Source organism: Syngnathoides biaculeatus, chromosome 1, assembly GCF_019802595.1.
Source record: "Syngnathoides biaculeatus isolate LvHL_M chromosome 1, ASM1980259v1, whole genome shotgun sequence".
In the NCBI taxonomy this organism is placed as follows: Eukaryota; Metazoa; Chordata; class Actinopteri; order Syngnathiformes; family Syngnathidae; genus Syngnathoides; species Syngnathoides biaculeatus.
This window is the reverse complement of record NC_084640.1, coordinates 6,767,147-6,786,660: the sequence shown is the minus strand read 5'-3', so window position 1 is coordinate 6,786,660 and position 19,514 is coordinate 6,767,147. Positions and strand designations below refer to the sequence as shown.

General features: G+C 44.7%; 1 protein-coding gene across 5 annotated transcripts in view; it reads right to left on the bottom strand.

Moving 5' to 3' along the window:
• Nucleotides 1-19,514, bottom strand: part of gmeb1 (glucocorticoid modulatory element binding protein 1) — an 86,904-nt gene that overhangs the window by 26,066 nt on the left and 41,324 nt on the right. For all 5 annotated transcript variants that reach the window (XM_061846687.1, XM_061846442.1, XM_061846600.1 and 2 more), the window contains 2 exons: nucleotides 18,754-18,857; nucleotides 8,961-9,106 (listed from right to left, as the gene is read on the bottom strand). In XM_061846687.1, coding sequence (XP_061702671.1) covers nucleotides 8,961-9,106; nucleotides 18,754-18,857 — 250 coding nt within the window. The remainder of the gene's footprint in view (nucleotides 1-8,960; nucleotides 9,107-18,753; nucleotides 18,858-19,514) is intronic.

Below are 19,514 nucleotides of genomic sequence, written 5' to 3'. Positions count from 1 at the left end.
GGCCGAAAGGTGGTTGGTGCCTGTCGTGGCAGCAACCCACGAACACGTTGGTGGACACCAACAGTGAGGGAGACTGTCAAGCTGAAGGAGGAGTCCTATCAGGCATTTCTGGCCTGCGGGACTACCGAGGCAGCTGATAGGTATCCGCTGGCCAAGCGGAATGCGGCTTTATCGCTGAGGCAAATGGGGGAGGAGTTTGGTGAGGCCATGGATCAAAAGATGGATCGGTGCAGCGTCTGCAGTGATGCAGACTTTGTATCGGTCCGATGTGGTAAAGAGGGAGCTAAGTCAAAAGGCGAAGCTCTCAATTTACCATCTACGATCTACATTGCTACCCTCACCTTTGGGCTTGAGCTGTGGGTCGTGACCGAAAGAACAAGATCCCGGATACAAGCGGCCGAAAAGAGTTTCCTCTGCAGGGTGTCTCCCTGAGAGATAGGGTGAGAAGCTTGGTCATCTGGGAGGGGCTCAGTGTTGAGCCGCTACTCCTCCGCATTGAGAGGAGCCGGATGAGGTGGCCGAGGCATCTGATTCGTATGCCTCCTGTACGCCTCCCGAGTGAGGTGTTCCGGGCATGTCCCACCGGAAAGAGACCCCGAGGACGACCCAGGACACACTGTAAAGACAATGTCTCTCGGCTTGCTTGGGAACGCCTCGGGATCCCTCCGGAAGAGCTGGAAGAAGTGGCTGAGGAAACGGAAGTCTGGGTATCCCTGCTGAAGCAACTTCCACCGCGACCCGACCCGGAAAAGCGGTAGATAATGGACGGATAAATGGATGGATGGATGAATGGACAGACGGACGGACCACCGAAGGGGTATTCCGCTTGGGCAGGCGGTACCTATCAGCTGCCTCGGGAGTTCCACAGGCCAATAATGCGCAATAGGACCACTTCTTCAGCTTGACGGCATCCCTCACTGCCAAAGAGGTAACAGTCCAAGTTCCTAGAGCTAGTTTCTGTAGCCGGGGACCGGATCGCCAAGGCCTTTGGCCACCACTTGGCTAAAATCGCACCCAAACGCTAGGTGGTGAGCCCATGGGGAGGGGGACCCATGTTACCCTTTCGGTCTGTTCCCGGCCGAGCCCCATGGGTGCAGTCCGGGCTACCAGGCACTCGGCTTCGAGCCCCACCTCCGGGCTTGGCTCCAGAGGGGGGCCTTGAAGACCCGCGTCCGGGCAAGGGAAACCAAGATCCAATTTTTGTCCTTGCCATTGGGGTTTTGGAGTCGTACTTGTCTGTTCCCTCACCTAGGACCTTTTTTGCCTGGGTGACCCTACCAGGGGCATGAAGCCCCCAGACAACTTAGATCCAAGGATCATCGGGACAAACAAACCCCTCCACCACAATAAGGTGAAGGCTCGACGAGGGATGTAGACAGAGAGTAAATCATAAATGGTATCGATTGTAAAAGACCCAGTGGTGAATATAAATATGGGTGATGACGTAATGGGTAAGTAGGACATCCAGGAAAGGAACTTGGAGGAACAGATGGTGGCAGACTTTACAAAAAGGAATAAAACGGCTGTGCAGAAAACCTTTTTTTCCAGGAGATTCAGAAACATGGGATGGCCTACAAGAGCAGAGGGAGCAGCACACACGTGGATTAGATCTTCACGGTGTAACCTGAAACAAGTTACAAAATGTAAGGTACTGATAGAGGAGAGTTACAGTGGACAGCATTGGATGGTGGTGTGCAAGATTACTGGTGGTGGGCGGGAAGCTTAAGAACACAAAAGCAAAGCAGGACCATGAGGGGGAAGCTGAGAAAGGAAATGTTGTACGACTTTTTGGGAAGACGTGAGACAGGCTCTTGGTGGACAGGAGGAGCTTCCGGAAGACAGAAACATAACAGTCAAGGTGAAAGAGAGGCAGGAGAATACTTGGTATATCTTCTTGTAGGAAAGGAGAGAAGGAGACGTGGTGGTTAGACCGCTGAGAACAGGAAGTTATACATGTGAAGAGGTTCGCAAGAAAGAAGTAGGACACTGGCAGGGCCGAGGAGAGGAAAGGGAATACAATGAGATATGACATAAGTCAAAAGTAGTGGTGGGAAACGCCAAAAAAGAGGCTTGTGATATGTATGCCAGGTTGGACACTGAAATAGCAGAAAAGGATCTAACCAGGTTGGCCGGAATTAAGAAGGGAAGGATGTGCAACAAGTTAGGGTGATTATGGATGGAGATGGAAATGTGTTGAGTATAGCCATTGGTATGTTGGACAGATGTAAAGAATACTTTGAAGATTTGATGAATGACGAAAACGAGAGAGAAGGAAGAATAGAATAAGCAACCGTGGTGAATCAGGAGGTGGCAATGATTTGTAGGTGGGAATTTAGAAAGGCATTAAAAATGATGAACAATGTGAAGACAGTTGATCCTGATGACATTCCTGTGGAGTTATGGAAGCATTTACGACAGGTGGCTGTGGAGTTTTAGACCAGCTTGTTCAACAGAATTCTGATGGGTGAAAATATCCTTGAGGAATGGAGGAAAAGTCTGTTGGTGCCCATCTTTAAGAATTTGGGTGATGTGCAAAGCTGTGTGAACGATAAAGGAATGAATCTGATGAGCCACACAATAAGTTCTGGGAAAGAGAAGTGGAGGCTAGACTCAGGACAGAAGTATTTGCATGTAATGGTACAATCTCATGCCTAGAAAAAGTACCGCGGATGCATTATAGACCTTGAGGATAATGATAAAAAAAGACAGAAGTGAGTATTTGCGAGAGACAATCACGTTTCATGCCTAGAAAGAGTTCCACAGATGCGTTGTTTGTGTTAAGTATGTTGATGGAGATGGCACGGTGCAGCATCTGTAAAGCGTTGACCTCACAGTTCTGGGGACCCGGGTTCAACCCGCCTGTGTGGAGTTCGCTTGTTCTCCCCGTGCCTGCGTGGGTTTTCTCCGGGCACTACTGTTTCCTCCCACATGCCAAAAACATGCACCATTAATTGGACACTCTAAATTGCCCTAAGGTGTGATTGTGAGTGTTGTCTGTCTCCATGAGCCCTGCGATTGCCTGGCAGCCAGTTCAGGGTGAACCCCGCCTCCTGCCTGTCGACAGCTGGGATAGGCTCCAGCACTCCTGCGACCCTTGTGAGGATAAGCGGCTTACAAAATGGATAGATGATGTTGATGGAAAAGTCCAGAGGAGCTATATTGTGTTTTGTTTAGCTAGAGAAAGCCTGTGACAACGTACACAGGGAGGCACCATGGTACGGCATGTGGAAATCTGGAGCGGGAAAGACGTATGTTTGAAGAAGATTAAAAAATAATAAAATTAAGACATATATGAGGGTAGCAGAACACTGGTGAGGTGTGACAGAGGAGTTTAAGGGGGAGCTGGGACTGGATCAGGGATCAGCCCTTAGCCTGTTCCTGTTTGCAGTGGTGATTGATGGCTAACAGATGAAGTTAGGGTGGAATCCCCGTCGACCATGATGTTTGCAGATGACATTGTGATCTGCAGTGAAAGCAAGGGGCAGGTGGAAGAAAAGCTAGAAAGGTAGAGGTATGCACCATTCAGGGGCAGAATTAAGATATAAGAGAATACATGTGCATGAATGAGAGGGGTAGAGAGGGAAGAATAAAGTTACAGAGAGAAGAGATAGCAATGATGGAGAACTTTAAATACGTGGGGTGAAGAATCCGCAGCAATGCTGAGTGTGGTAAGTAATTGAAGAAACGGATCCAAGGAAGTTGGAATGGGTGGAGGAAGGTGTCATGTGTGTTATGTGACAGAAGATTCTCTGCTGGGATAAAGGCAACGTTAATAAGACAGTGGTGAGACCAGCTGTGATGTGAGGCTAGCTGTAATTAGAGGCAGTCACACTGAGGAGACAAGAAGCACCGCTGGAGATGGCGCAAATTAAGATGTTGAGGCTCACTCGAAGAGTGACTAGGTTGGATAAACTTAGAAATTAGTTTATCAAACACATAGCTATGTTTAGATGTTTTGAAGACAAAGGTAGAAAGAGCAGACTGTATCACACAAATAAATCATGAAAAAAAATCATACATTGTGATTTCTGGATTTTTCTTTTTAGATTATCTCTCTCACAGTGGACATGCACCTACGATGAAAATTTCAGACCCCTCCATGATTTCTAAGTGGGAGATGTTGCAATATAGCTGGATGTTCAAATACTGTACTTATTTTCTTCACTGTATTCTCTCTGCTGTCGGAAAGATATGTGTCCCTTTCTCATGAACAGGCATTTCATCAGTCTGGTTCGATGTCAACCCCTTGTGCAGAAGATTCTCATCATCAGTCAACATTCTATCATTAAGAGATCCTCACTGAACCTCTCGAGTGAGTTTGCTACACTGAAAGTAAAGGGGCCGAATAATATTGCACACCCCACTTTTCAGGTTTTTATCTGTTAAAAAAAGTATAAAAAATCCAATAAATTTCATTCCATTTCACGATTGTGTCCCACTTGCTGTTGGTTCTTGAAAAAATGTATTTTTATATCTTTATGTTTGAAGGTTCAAATGTAGTGAAAGGTTCAAAAGTTCAAGGGGGCCGAATAATTTCACAAGGCACTGTAACTCAGAATTCTCGTACCCAAAATGAATGAGATATTTAAAAAAAAAAAAAAATCCTAATTTTAATTTTTTTTTCCTGATTTAAAAAAAATTAAGTCGTGTTTCAAGAGGTGAATTTGTTACAGTTAATTGATTTCTATTTAGGGATTAGATTTAAATACAGACATTCTGTTTTTCATCTGTTCATTAATTCTTCATTAACTAAGTCCCAATTTGTAAGGAGTGTGGCCAGGCCACTGCCCTCTATGCGGCTGCCTCCAGCAACAGTTTGTTTCCTTTGCCTCATTGTCACTAATTGTTCCATACAATTACTGTAAGCCTTGAGTTGTATTGTTAGTTGCCAGTTTATTGTTTGCGACTGCATTAGTCTGCTTGAGTATGTGCGTTTCTTGTTGCGTATTTGCCTCGTTGTCACGGCCAGAGTTCTGGTCGTTTTTTGCCTAGTAGTCATCAGACCTCGTTTTCACATTTTTGGACCTTGCCTTTTGCTACATGTTTTTGTGCCTTTGCCTTTTTTGGAGTGCGAACCTGCGAAATACCTCTCCCTGGAATAAAACAACCCTCAGAATCATGTCCATGCCTTGGAGTCCTGCATCTTGGTCAAACCCCTTATCCCATGTTCCTGACAGAACAAACTGACCAACACAGGACCCAGCGGGAAAAACGTGACGTCGCCAGTCTGGCTTTTTTAAAGTCAATTTGCATCACCTCTCCCCGTCTCGAGCCCCCGTGTACCTAACCCCAAGTCCTCTTCCTCTGACCTTTTCGAGGGCATCCATTTGGCCATTTATTCGGGACTGCTGCATGGTAGCCAGCAGAGTCTTCCAAGTAGAGTACAGCTTTATTTCTCCTCCCTCACTCCACCCAAGCCACGGCAAGCAAAAACCGGCAGTAAGTCATCGCGTTCTACATCACCCATTTTTCATAGTTCACCTTCCTGAGTCCCTGTGCACTCTTCCCCTTTTATATCCATTCCTACCAAGCCTCTATGGCAGCAGGCTGAGGAGGCACCCGTTGACCCCGAGTTGCCTCTTGCACATGTCTTGGCAGAGCCTGAAACCCAGTGACCTCTAACTCACGTCTCGGTGGAGCCTGACCTCCAGCCGCCTCTTGCTCATGTCTCAGGAGAGCCTGACGCCCAACAGCCGCTCGTCCACGCCTCAGCAGTGCTTGACCCACAGTCGCCTCCCGTCCACGCCTCGGTGGCGCTCGCCCCTGAGCCACCTCTCACCCATGCGTCGTTGGTGCTTCACCAGCACCAGGAGGAGCCGCTGCCTCTCACCCACACCTAGGCGGCATTCGACCAGCAGCAGGACCAGCTTCCGCTTCTCGACAACGCCTAGGCTGCACTTGATCAGCAGGAGCACCTGCCGCCTCTGGATCATGCCCCGCGGCGCTCGATCAGTAGCAACAGCAGTAGCTCTCTGTACATCCCATTGGTATTCTATTGCAAGCCCTTGATTCATGGGTGAGTGATCCGGCCGAAGTCTTGTCGAGGCTAGGTGGTTGTTGGGCATCAGCACCCTTCCGAACTCCTGACGACTGGCACCGAGGGAAACACCACCTTGGCGTTTAAAGGAGCACCTTTGTTTGACTTCTAATCGTCGTCATGCATTGGATGTGGTAGGGGCTTTTGCATTGGCTACATGTAAAACATCTGGAACTACGATGAACGCATCCCTTCCACTCCGTGCACCAAGGGGCATCAAGCTTTACTTGAGAATGTTCTCTCAGGTGCTCAACTGGTTGGTCATCGGTTGAGTCTTAATTGTTGCTGGAGGAGCTTGGTAGCAAGGGCGGAGCACTGGTTTCCATACTTTCATTAGGACAGCATCTCCACTCACAGCATCCATCTCTGACCACCTCTCTTTGGAATTGGGGTAGGTCGGTACAGGCGAGGTGGTAGGCTGCACCACAATGTGGCACACACGGCTCTGGGGGCATTGCATCAGATGATTTGTGTACCCCAGGAACATGGTACTGCTCGATGTCTGTCCCCATCGTCATCTTGGTTGGTGTCGTTGGGTGGTTGTGTATCGTCTTCTGGGTCGTCAATTCGCTGCGGTCTGAGGCAGTATGGCCTGCTCTCGCATGTTTTGTGTCAGATGTGTGCAGCCAAGATGGAAGGACAGTTTGCAGGAATCACAGGTTAACCTGTATAGGTTGAGCCTGAATATTTTGCCGCATCTGGCACAGTTGCGGTCTACTGATGCTTGTGGTCGTCTACACAGACAGATCAGCAATGAGTGGTACCGCAACAGGCGGTGGTGGAATCGTCGTCACTGCCGGCCATCCAAGTGACCCTCAAGTCCTCCGCTCATGCGCCATTCCAACAGGCTGATGGTGTTCCTCCTTCCTGGCTGAGATCACAGCAATGGTCAAGGCCTTGAAAATCATTTTGGACAACGAAACCAACCTGAAACCCTGAGTGGTCAGTGACAGCCTTTTCTGCCCCCTTCTAGTAGATAGACAATGTACCCGTTGAATCCCCTCAAAAACAACGACGTACGAAATATCCTCATACTCCTGTCAGAGCTCACGGAGCATGGGTGCCAGGTTACCTTCACTTGGTGCCCTAGTGATTGGGGTCTAGTAGGGAACGAGCTAGCAGAGACCCAGGCAAAAGCTGGACGAACCAAATCGAAGTTGACCACCCTAACCCTAACCCACCAATTATCTACGGATGCAAAGACCACGTGACATTGAGTTGGCTCCGGTGTGGTCATCACCCCGGCCTGAAGTAATGGTTGGCCAAGATCGGCAGGGCAGTGCACACCATCTTCAGAAAATGCGGCCTGGGGGAAGAGACTGGAGCATATCATCTACGATTGCCCCCGTATCCATAGACCACCAGTGGAACCACCTCCTCCAGATACGATTGTAAAAGAACCGGCTATGACGTTGGCCATTTGGGAGAAATGGACAACCACACCTGAACTACCGGATGTGTTAGAGCCAACAACCACCAACTAAACTATCTGGTATTTCTCTCATTGCTCAACAGCACCCGGTGCCTCTCGACCACCTCTCGGCGGTGCTTAACTACCAGCAGCTGCTGCCTCTTTACCATGCCGTGGCGGTTTTTGTCCAGTAGCAGCAGTAGCCGCCACCTTTCAACAGCAGCAGCACTCAAACTTCAGGAATTGCCTCTACGTGGCGTTGAATTACTGGCAACAATGAGAGAAAGCGGGTTCAATCCCCTGACTATCACTTGTACTACCAGTTATTTCTCTTGTTGCTCAACAAAAACCCAAGCTGCAGCAGCTGCTGCCTCTCGACCATGCCTCGGTGGTGCTCGACCAGCAGGAGCAGCCGCCACGTCTCAACCATGCTTTGATGGTACTTGAACAGCAGCAGGAGCAGCCGCCGCCTCTTGACTACGCCCTGGCAGTACTCGACCAGCACCCTCTCGCTCCTGCCTCGGCGGTGCTTTGTCTATAGTTGTCACCTGCTCCTTTTTGGTTCCTGCTTTGCCACTGGTACTCTCCTCGCAGATGTCTGCCTGAGTTGCTCCATAGGGAGTCATTTTACAGTACACTTTTCTGTTTGAGCCCCTAAAATATTAATTTAGGGCCCAATGTGCTGCCCATAAAAATAAATACATTAATAAAAATTTTGAGCCCGACTTTGGTGCAGGCAGCATTGGATCGATTCCCACTCAGTGATGGATATGTGCCCTGCGACTGACTGGGGACCAGTTCAGGGTGTCGTCCACCTTTTGCCTGAAGTTGGCTGTGATAGGTTCTGGCGTTCCCGCGACCCTTGAGGATAAGTGGTTTGAAAAATGGAATGGAATGGAATCTGGAGACCTGACCTATGGTTATTCATCACCCTAGCTAATGGTCAGAAGAGAGATGGTTTATAACAGTGTTTGTAAAGTTCACTCAAGAAGCTCTTCTATTGTGTCTACAATTTGAGAATGTTTAGTCTTGGTACAGGCGAATACTATAACCAGTATAGATCACGTATCCATGTCTGCGAGTAGAAGGACCCTCAGCTCCTCGAGGTAAACTGATGATATGGATATGCAGTTATTTGCTTCATCCCTTCAGATTGTAAAATTTGATGAGATGCTATCTACTTGTTAGGTAGTGTGGAAAGTCTCAAGTTATCAAGTTCAAAGCAAGAAGAAGAAAGAGCTGCAACTGCATGAAAATGATAAATGCCATAGTAACAATAGAGAAGATTGGACCAGCTACCATGTGAAAACCCACCTACGTGGAGTGATGGTACTAATTTATTTAGTTGTCATCATCACAGTAGAGTAGTGTGTATGGTGTATACTTTGCAGTGTTAGTACTTCAACTGCAGATACTGATTAAAGCAAAAATTATTTAGTAGGCACAAGATAGTTTTGTGTACTAAAAATAAAAGTACTGAAATTTTTTTTTCCAATTGTACCATATGCTCACCTTGAAAAGACAAAGATGAGAGTCCACTGCTGTCTGGTGGGAACCGTGTGTTGTTGATTAACAGGTCAAACTTGGTGCTACGGCAAGTGTTTGTACACAATGTTGTGTGTTGATAGAAGTCAAGCTGTCCTGAATCCATTATCTTTCTGGAAGGAGTGAAGAAATGTAATGATGCCATTAATTTATTTTCAAATCAGGATAAACAATAAGGATGTTAAGTTTATGTCTGAGATTTTAAAATCTTAATTTCAAATAATTAACTCTAGAAAAAAAGTCACACTTGTCCATTTCTGTACTCAAAGTGAAAATGAACTAATTTAATTCCAGGTATAGCGATATCAGTGACACACAAGATTAAAAATAAAAAAATAAAGAGCATGGTTCAAAACTGCAAAAAATTTTTTGCTTCTTACTGAATTACTTCAAGGTAACGCTTCTCTCACTTGATACAAGGTTTCAGCAGGTACAGACACCAAAGTTAAATTTTGTTTCAACTGTTCTCATATGAGTAATCGAAATTGCCGATCAGATCAAGGTCTGAAACACTATCACTGGCTAGAAATCTCACAAATGCCTCACAAGGTAGAGCGGTAATCAATAAATCATGTAGCTAAGACGTTCCACAAAGATCTGCCAATAATCTTGTAATAATTTCCTTGCTGAAATCTATTTATCCATTCATTTTCTGAGAAACTAATCCTGACGAGAGTCATGGGAATGCTGGAGCCAATCCCGCACGAGGCAAGGTACACCCGGAACTGGCTGCCAACCAATTGCAGGGCACGTGTAGACAGACAACAGCCGCACTTACAATCATACCTAGGGGAAATTTTATTTCAAATTAATACATGTTTTTCTGATGTGGGAGGAAACATGGAGAGAGCATGTAAACTCCAGACAGGTGGGGCCAGGATTTGAACCCCAGTCCTCAGAAATGTGAGGCCAATGGTCTACAGCTACGCCAACGTACAGCCCTGTGTGTGCGTGTGTATGTACAGTGTGTACATATATAATACAGTGAAGAAAATAAGTATTTTAACACCCTGCGATATTGCAAGTTCTCCCACTTAATGGAGGGGTCTGGAATTTTCATTGAAGGTGCACTGTGAGAGAGATTATCTAAAAAGAAAAACCATGAAATCACAATGTATGATTTTTTTAATTAGTTATTTGTGTGATACAGCTGCAAATAAGTATTTGAACACTTGTCTATCAGCGAGAATTCTGACCCTGAAAGACCTGTTAGTCTGCCTTTAAAAATCCACCACCACTCAATGTATTATCCTGAATCAGATGCACCTGTGTGAGGTTGTTAGCTGCATAAAAACACCTGTCCACCCCATACAATCAGTAAGACTCAAACTTGTAACATGGCCAATACCAAAGAGCTGTCCAAAGACACAAGAGACAAAATTGTACAACTCCACATGGCTGGAAAGGGCTACGGGGAAATTGCCAAGCAGCTTGGTGAAAAAAGGTCCACTGTTGGAGCAATCATTACAAAATGGAAGAAGCTAAATATGACGCTCAAGCAGAATCGGAGTGGAACCCCATGGAAGATATCACCTCGTGGGGTCTCAATGATCCTTAGAAAGGTGAGGAATCAGCCCAGGACTACATGACGGGACTTGGTCAGTGAACTGAAAAAAACTAGGACCACCGTTTCCCAGGTGACTGTTGGTAATACACTAAGACTTCAGGGTTTGAAATCATGCATAGCACAGAAGGTTCCCCTGCTTAAACCAGCACATGTCAAGGCCCGTCTTAAGTTTGCCAATGACCATTTGGATGATAGAGAGGAGTCATGGGAGAAGGTTTTGTGGTGAGATGACACCAAAACTTTATGGTCAGAATTCCACAATCCATTTTTTGGAGTAAGATGAATGATGAGTTCCATTCATGAAATTAATTTGACATTGAGAACACCATCCCTACTGTGAAGCATGGGCGTGGTAGCATCATGCTTTGGGTGTTTTTTTCTGCACATGGGACAGGACGATTGCACTGTATTAAGGAGAGGATGACCGCGCCCATGTATTGTGAGATTTTGGGGAACAACCTCTTTCGCTCAGTCAGAGCATTGAAGACGGGTCGTGGCTGGGTCTTTCAACATGACGATGACCCGAAACCCACAGCCAGAAAAACCAAGAATTGGCTCCATAAGAAACATATCAAGGTTCTGGTGTGGCCTAGCCAGTCTTCAGAGCTAAACCCAATAGAAAATCTTTGGAGGGGGCAGAAACTCCGTGTTTCTCAGTTACAGCCCAGAAACCTGTCTGATCTAGAGAAGATCTGTGTGGAGGAGTGGCCCGAAATCCCTCCTGCAGTGTGTGCAAACCTGGTTAACAACTACAAGAAACGTTAGACCTCATATTAAGTTCAGTAAATACTTTAAATTGGTCATATATGTAAATGTAAGTGCAAATGGTTGTTTATTCTGTATGTGCCCCGCGATTAAATGGCTGCCCTGTGTAAACCACCTCTCGGCGAAAGACTGCTGGGATAGCTCCAGAGCCTATTTTCTGCCTTGTGGCGTTGTTGTGACACACCCTCACATCCAGGTGGTTCAATCAGTATTAGTATTCGTAATATATTGTGTAGACAATCAGACGATTCATCACTTTAAACTGCTCCCTTTGCACAGTTTTCATTGCACAGGTCTATAACTGGAACCGCAAACAAGTAAGGGCACTCTGTACAAGCGTAACATAATGTGGGGCATTGACACACTCTTATCTGTTCTAGATGACATCTGTGAATCTTATAAGGAATAGTTCCAATTAACAGAATGTCTGTTCTTGTTTGTTTGTTTTTTGATCTGAATGTCAATGTCAAATTAATTTCATGGAGGGAGTTGTGTAATATTGACAATGGCATTGTGAGAATGAAAGAAAAATATGTCGATAACTTGAAAAGAGTAATAATATATTATATACGTGGGGTTTGCAATAAAATTTTTAAAAATTAATTGACTGAAAAAAAACTACAGGAAGCTGCGTGGGTTTTCTCCAGGTTTCCTCCCACATCCCAAAAAGCATTCATTAATTGGACATTCCAAATTTCGCTTAGGTGTGATTGTGAACGCGACAGTTGTCTGTCTCCATGTGCTCTGCGATTGGCTGGCAATCACTTCAGGGTGTACCCCGCCTCCTGTCCAATGCCAGCTGGGAAAGGCTCCAGCACTTCTGCAACCCCTTGTGAGGATATGTGGATCAGAAAATAGATGGATAGATGGAAATACTTATATGGTTCATTGTTGTATCTGTAAACAGAAAACATAAAGGAACACTGTACCTACGGTGATGCAAGGAGACCGCTCGCTTACATACTGGGCCTCCATTGTGGCAATAGGCACACGATGTCTTGAATCTGATGCAGATGACCAACGTATTGTGGAGCTGAATCTGCTGCCCAGTGTCATCAAAAAGCTTGGGCTTGATGTCAGATCCTCCAATAGGATGAAAACTCAAAGTACACAGCAAAATACGACTTAAAACAAAACATTTGAGAACTCCAAATTATATTGTGGGCCCTGGCCAAATCCTATTGAACATCTGTGAAATTAGATGAAACATGGAGAAGGCACCCTTCTTCACACTGTAGATTCTAAAGACAACTGTACCAGTTTACTCACAAGGAGCAGCCAAAGCAGAAAGAAATTTCCGTAGGATATATGCATATACAGTGGTACCTCAACTTACAAAATTAATTTGCTCCGGAATCACTTTCGTAACGTGATTTTTCATATGTAGAAGCGCTTTTTACATGTAAATAGCCAAATCTATTCCAAGCCCCCCCCCCAAAAAAAAACATGCATTCAATGTATGTAATGTAAAGAATAGTTTTTTTAAAAAACTGCACTCATTTACCGGTGGTATGGTGGGGCAGCTGAAGAGCACTGGCCTCACAGTGCTGAGGACCGGGGTTCAAACACCGCCCCCGTCTTTGTGGAGTTTGCATGTTCTGCGTGGGTTTTCCCCGGGCACTCGGATTTCCTCCCACATCACAAAAACATGCATTAATTGGAGAATCTAAATTTCCCCTCGGTGTGAATGTGAATGCGATTGTTGTCTGTCTCCATGTGCCCTGCGATTGGCTGGCAACCCACTCAGGGTGTACCCTGCCTCCTGCCCAATGACAGCTGTTATAGGCTCCAAAAGTCCTGTGACCCTTGTGAGGATAAACGGCTCAGAAAATGGATAAATGGATGTTCATTAACCTTTGGAGTTGGGTGACGATGCGAACAAAAGGGTGAGAAGTGCTTCAATTCAGTTTCACTACTAGCAGTGGTTGTTTGTAAAGAACCGATACAAGGACATATATATGACTTTTCTTTTCCTTTCGGCTTGTCCCGTTAGGGGTCGCCACAGCGTGTCATCTTTTGCCATCTTAGCCTATCTCCTGCATCTTCCTCTCTAACCCCAACTGCCCTCATGTCTTCCCTCACCACATCCATAAACCTTCTCTTTGGTCTTCCTCTCGCTCTTTTGCCTGGCAGCTCCATCCTCAGCATCCTTCTACCAATATACTCACTCTATATATATATATATATATATATATATATATATGACTTTGACGACTTTTAATAATCTTTCGAAAATATACAAGGCAAACGTCATCGAAGTGACTGATAGCCCAACTACTGAACAGTATTCCAAATTATACTTTTTAATGAGTTCGGAAATCTCATGTCAATTTCATCAACACTTCTTTTAAATGTATTAACGGAATAATGGCTGCCTCCTCCTCTACGTCATCCTCACTGAACTGCTCCTCCACTGGCGTGTGCTGCATCACCTTCAGCTTTTTCGTCAAAAGCTCCTTGTGGTGCTCCTGAACTAACTTGTTGATTTCCTCATCAACCTCAAGACCCATGGCCGTTCCCAGAAAAACAATTGTGTCAACATAAGGTTGACGTTCACACTCAACCTCCACCTCCCCTTCAAACCCAACAAACTCTTGTGCGGGAGCATTATGAGGCCACACCTTTCTCCAAGCCGCATTAAGGGTATGTCTGTTAACCACCCGCGAAGCCATGTCACTTAAGTTGAGGCAAACAACAATGTCCAAGTGCTGCTTCCAAAACTCACGAAGGGTAAGCTGTGTATTTTTGGTGATGTTGAAACACCTCTTGAACAGGCATTTCGTATAGTTTCTTGAAGTTTGAAATTACTTGTTAGTCCATGGGCTCGAGGAGAGGGGTGATGTCAGGTGGGAGGAAGAGCACCTTAATGAAGGAGAACTCCAGAATATAATCTTCAAGGCCGGGTGTGAGGGGCGGGGGCAGGCATTGTCCAGAATGAGGGGGAACTTGAGGGAGAGATTGTTCTCCTGTAGGAACGTCTTCACAGCACGGCTAAAAACAAAATTCACCCACTCGAAAAAAAAAAAAAGTGACACAGACCTTGGCATTGTCCCTCCACATCACCAGAAGTTCCTCTTTCAGGATTTTGTGTGTTTTGAATGCTCGAGTATTTTAGGAGTGGTACACCAACAGGGTGGCAGCACGGTGGAGGAGCTGGAAAGCGTTGGCCTCACAGTTCTGAGGTCCCGGGTTCAATACCGGACCTGCCTGTGTGGAGTTTGCATGATCTCCCCATGCCTACGTGGGTTTTCTCTGGGCCCTCCGGTTTCCTCCCATATCCCAAAAACATGCATTAATTGGACCCACAAAATGGATAGATCTGCAGAGGGCACCTAAGCCACACCTACTTACTGTTGTTATGCACCCCAAGCTACTGATCAAAATGGCGGACACAGTGTAGCCGAACCATGTTATGAGCGATTTATTAGAGCGAATGCCCGATAGTATTTCTGTTTCCTTTCTGCCCATGGCATCAGAAATATAGACAAAGAGTTTACAGAAAGGCTTAAATTACTTTCAACAGGGTTATATTCATAATGTCAAGGTTTGGGAACACCAGTTTCTGCAATGTCCATGGACTTCGAATGCGATAAGATTTCTGATGCCTATTGTTCATGCAAAGCAGGTTAAGTTTGTATTTTTACGCTACATAAACATGCCGATTCGAAATGAGATCTACGTTCATAGTGGATAATTCATTTACATAAATTATGGCAGAATGCGTGTCCTCAATCGGTCTCAACGTACGCATTGTACATGTAAATGTAGGCCAAAAATATTTGTAATTATTTGATTTGTTTAATCATGGATAAGAACGCTTGAGAGCAGAGCCGAAGTGTGGCTGGAAGCTTTGAGTTTCGCCCAGCTCTGGTAGAGCTTCCTCCTTCCTCGATCAGTGTAGGACGACTCATTCAATAACTTACCTTGGAACAGATGGCTTTGTGCAGATTCATCTTCAATACGTTCAGCTGGTCGTGAGGTTGGCCACAAGCCTTAATCTACCATTTGCATTTATCTAAATTACACTTTGGGGTGGGAAAGCGCATCAAATGTCTTCCCAGTAATCTCTCTGGATAGCGCTCATCTCCAATACACGTTCCCCAGCCACATCAAGGCACCATATTTCAGAATCGGATATAAGCAGGACTATACACTCGCAATTCAGAGGCTTAAATAAACACGTGCTCTCTTTGTGTATAAAAGATCGTGGCTTCAGGTAGCATGGGCGGAGTTCAGAAAATGACCCTAACTGATTGGTCAACAGATCCATCCATTGCCCATGGAAGTGATTGCGAGGGCGCCTGTTTGTCTCAATGTGCTCTGCGATTGGCTGGCAACCAGTTCAGGGTGTACCTTGCCTCCTGCCCGTTGACAGCTGGGACAGGCTCCAGCACTCCCGTGACCTTCGTGAGGATAAGCGGGTAAGAAAATGGATGGATGAATGGATGGATGGATGGATGGATGGATGGATGGATGGATACACCAGCATAAGCCTAATTTTACGATCCCCATGGGGATTGGCAAAAAGGGCAAGCATCAGGCGGTCCTTCATGGGCTTGTGACCAGGCAGTTTCTTCTCTGTTTTTATAAATGTACGACGAGGCATCTTTTTCCAAAATAGGCCAGTCCTGTCACAAATTGAAAACTTGTTGTGCAACGTAGACTTCTTCCAATACCAACTGCTCGAACGTTCAAACAAATTTTACTGCCGCCTTCTGATCTTTACTCGATGCCTCACCATGCCGAACAATAAAGTGAATTCCAGTCCTACTCTTGAATTTTTCAAACCACCCATGTATTGCATTAAACACACAGTGTGGCCACTGTTCCTTAGTTCTTTCAAACCCGTCCTTCTTACGAGATCATTAAATATGGCGGTTGCTTTTTCGCAAATCATAACCTCTGTCACTGTGTCTCCAGCTTTTACCTTTTCCTTTATCCAAGGGACCAACAGCCTCTCCTTTCATTGTTCGGTGACAACCTCTTCAAAATGACAGAGACCCCTTCGAAAGGAGTCGCAGTTTTTAGGACCACATTCTGCTCTAATATCCTGCTGATGGTAGAAGGGTTTCGGCCATATTCTTTGACGATAGTCAACCGCATGCCTTTTTCATATTGTCAATTACCTCTTGCTTTCTTTGTATAAACTAAACAACTCTCTTCTCACTTCCAAATAGCCATCAGTTTCTTGGAGCCTATGGTGAAGATGGATAAACTCACAATAAAGTTGTACTTAGTCTTTTCTCAATGTGCGGTATTGTGTGAGAATTAATTTGGTGACACTCGAGTGTTGAAGGGAAATGAAACCAACATGGGTAAAGATTGAGGTAATGGAATGCCAGGAAGATGCTAGCCGATAGCCAATGGGAGAGTCGCTCAACAGCGGCACTTTCAAACCAAGATACAGCATATCGTCAATTACCTCTTGCTTTCTTTGTATAAACTAAACAACTCTCTTCTCACTTCCAAATAGCCATCAGTTCTTGGAGCCTATGGTGACGATGGATAAACTAACAATAAAGTTGTACTTAGTCCTTTCTCAATGTGCGGCATTGTGTGAGAATTAATTTGGTGACACTCGAGTGTTGAAGGGAAACGAAACCAACATGGGTAAAGATTGAGCTAATCGAATGCCAGGAAGATGCTAGCCGATAGCCAATGGGAGAGTCGCTCAACAGCGGCACTTTCAAACCAAGATACAGGATGATGCAAGTATGTTTACATTCAGTGGAATTTGAGGGCCGTATCATATCCTAAATTTTCCTTCATAACAGAAAACAATATTTTTCCGAAGACGGGTTTCGTAACCTAATGTTTTTGTGGAGATGTTGGTAAGTAGAGGAACCACTGTGTGTGTGTGTGTGTGTGTGCATGTGTTAACGATATATATATATATATATATATATATATATATATATATATATATATATATATATCGTTAACACAGGTGAGAGTGTTGAGGACAAGTCTTGAGATCACTTCATGTCTTGCTGATTGAGATAGAATAAAAGCTTTAAAATGAGTGGTTTTGGAAATCTTTGTTCTTCCTCTGATTACCAAGAAAACACATGCAGTCTTCATTGCGATCCACAAAAAGGACTTTACAGGCAAAGATATTGCTGCTAGTAACATTGTACCTAAATCAAACATTTATCGGATCATCAAGAACTTCAAGTAGAGAGGTTCAATTGCTGTGAAAAAGGCTTCAGGGCACCCAAGAAAACGCCAGGACCATCTCCTAAAGTTCATTCTGCTGTGGGATTGACTCACCACCAGATCTTGCTCAGGAATGGCAATAAGTTGGTGTGAGTGCATTTGCACGCACAGTCAGGCAAAGATTTTTGGAGGATGGCCTGGTGTCAAAAAAAGCAGCAAAGAAGGCATTTTTCTCAAAGAAAAAATTCAGCAAAAGGTTCAGAGATTGGACTGCTGAGCACTAGGGTAAGGTCATTTTCTCTGATGAATCCCCTTTCTGAATGTTTGGGGCATCTGGAAAGAGGCTTGTCAAGAGAAGAAAAGGTGAGCGTTGTGTGGGGTTGCTTCTCAGCCAAGGGACTGGGCTCACTCACAATTTTGCCTAAAAACACAGTCATAAATAAAGAATGTGATCAAAACATCCTCTGAAAGTAACTTCTCCCAACCACCCAGAAACACTTTGATGATGGACAATCCCTCTTCCTGCATGATGGAGGACCTTGCCATAAAGCTATATATAAGGATAACTAAGAGGCTCATTGACACAGACGTCTACATTTTGGGTCCATGGCTAGGAAACTCCTCAGACATTAATCCCATTGACAAATTGCGGTCAATCCTCAAGAGGTGTGTTGATAAACAAAACTGACTGACATCTAACATTGATTATGCAAGAATGAGTTGCCATCAGTCAAGGCATGGCCCACAAGTTAATTGACAGCATGCCAGGGCGAATTGCAGAGGTTCTGAAAAGAATAAAACTTAGAATATTGACTCTTTGCAAAAATTTCATTTAACTGTCAATGACACTTTGACACTTATGAAATTCTCATAATTACAGTATAATAGTACAGTATAGTATAGTAGCATCTAACTACACTGACACAGCAAATTTTGTGAAAACCAATACTTGTCATTTTCACAACTTTTGGCCACGACTTGGAATAAAAATACTTGAGGATGTGCATACTGTATGTGCTGCTTCTGAAAATTTTAAAATATGGATTGCTTTTCTCTGGTTCAGGAGCATTAAGTAGCTAAGTAAATTAAGGAAGAGCTAAAACAGTGCATGATATGTCAATTGGTGCTATGCCTTCTTGACCTCAAGGAGGAGTATCAAGATATTTTTCGTCACCAAGTGTCTAAAATGGAACAAGGTACAAATAAACACGTACTGTATACAGATACTTATTGCAGCTAAACATTTAATTTCATTTTACAGTAGAAGCCCACCTTAGCATGACTCCACCCATTCGGATTGCTCGTTTCCAGTCTTTCAGGGTGGCCTTTCCGGAAATATGTACAAACTGCTTGGGACTGATCAGCTGATTGTCATACTAGGAGAGAGAGCATTGGCAATGTTTATATTAATTAGTTTGCTGAAAGAAGATAAGGACAGACTATACAGAGTGCAGAGTATGTACGGTGTAATATTAAGCGTAAGATGGGCGACGTGGTTCACGACTAGTGACGCGTGATTACTACAGTTATTTATGATTCATGAGCAGAACAGTGTATTTCCCATGAAATTAGCATTTATACTGTTCCCTCATTTGCGGGAGTTATGTTCCTAAGTCCCCCACGAAATAGAAAAATCCCCGAATAATGGATAAAATATTATTTCTGCTTACAAATACAAAATTCCAATTGTCATTGCCTCGTGAGTATCATCATATGCAAGCATGCATGCTAACAATGTACCCGGTGTGTTCAGGTGTACACTAATCCCTCTCTCCTTTGCACTTCACCTATTGCGGCTTCAGTGCATCCCTCCCCAAAAAAAAAAAAAGCCAGATCGGCATATAGTACTGTATTACGGGAAGGCGCATTTATAATAGGCGAGTGATTGGTCCTGGCATGACCTCAACCAATGAGAGCATGTGTGGATTTATCTTGTGACTTGATTGGCCGTGCATAATCTCGGCCCCACCCAGCAACTTCTGTTCCACCCTCTCCCTTGTCCTTCCTCTCCGCCATTTTCTACTCTGTTGACT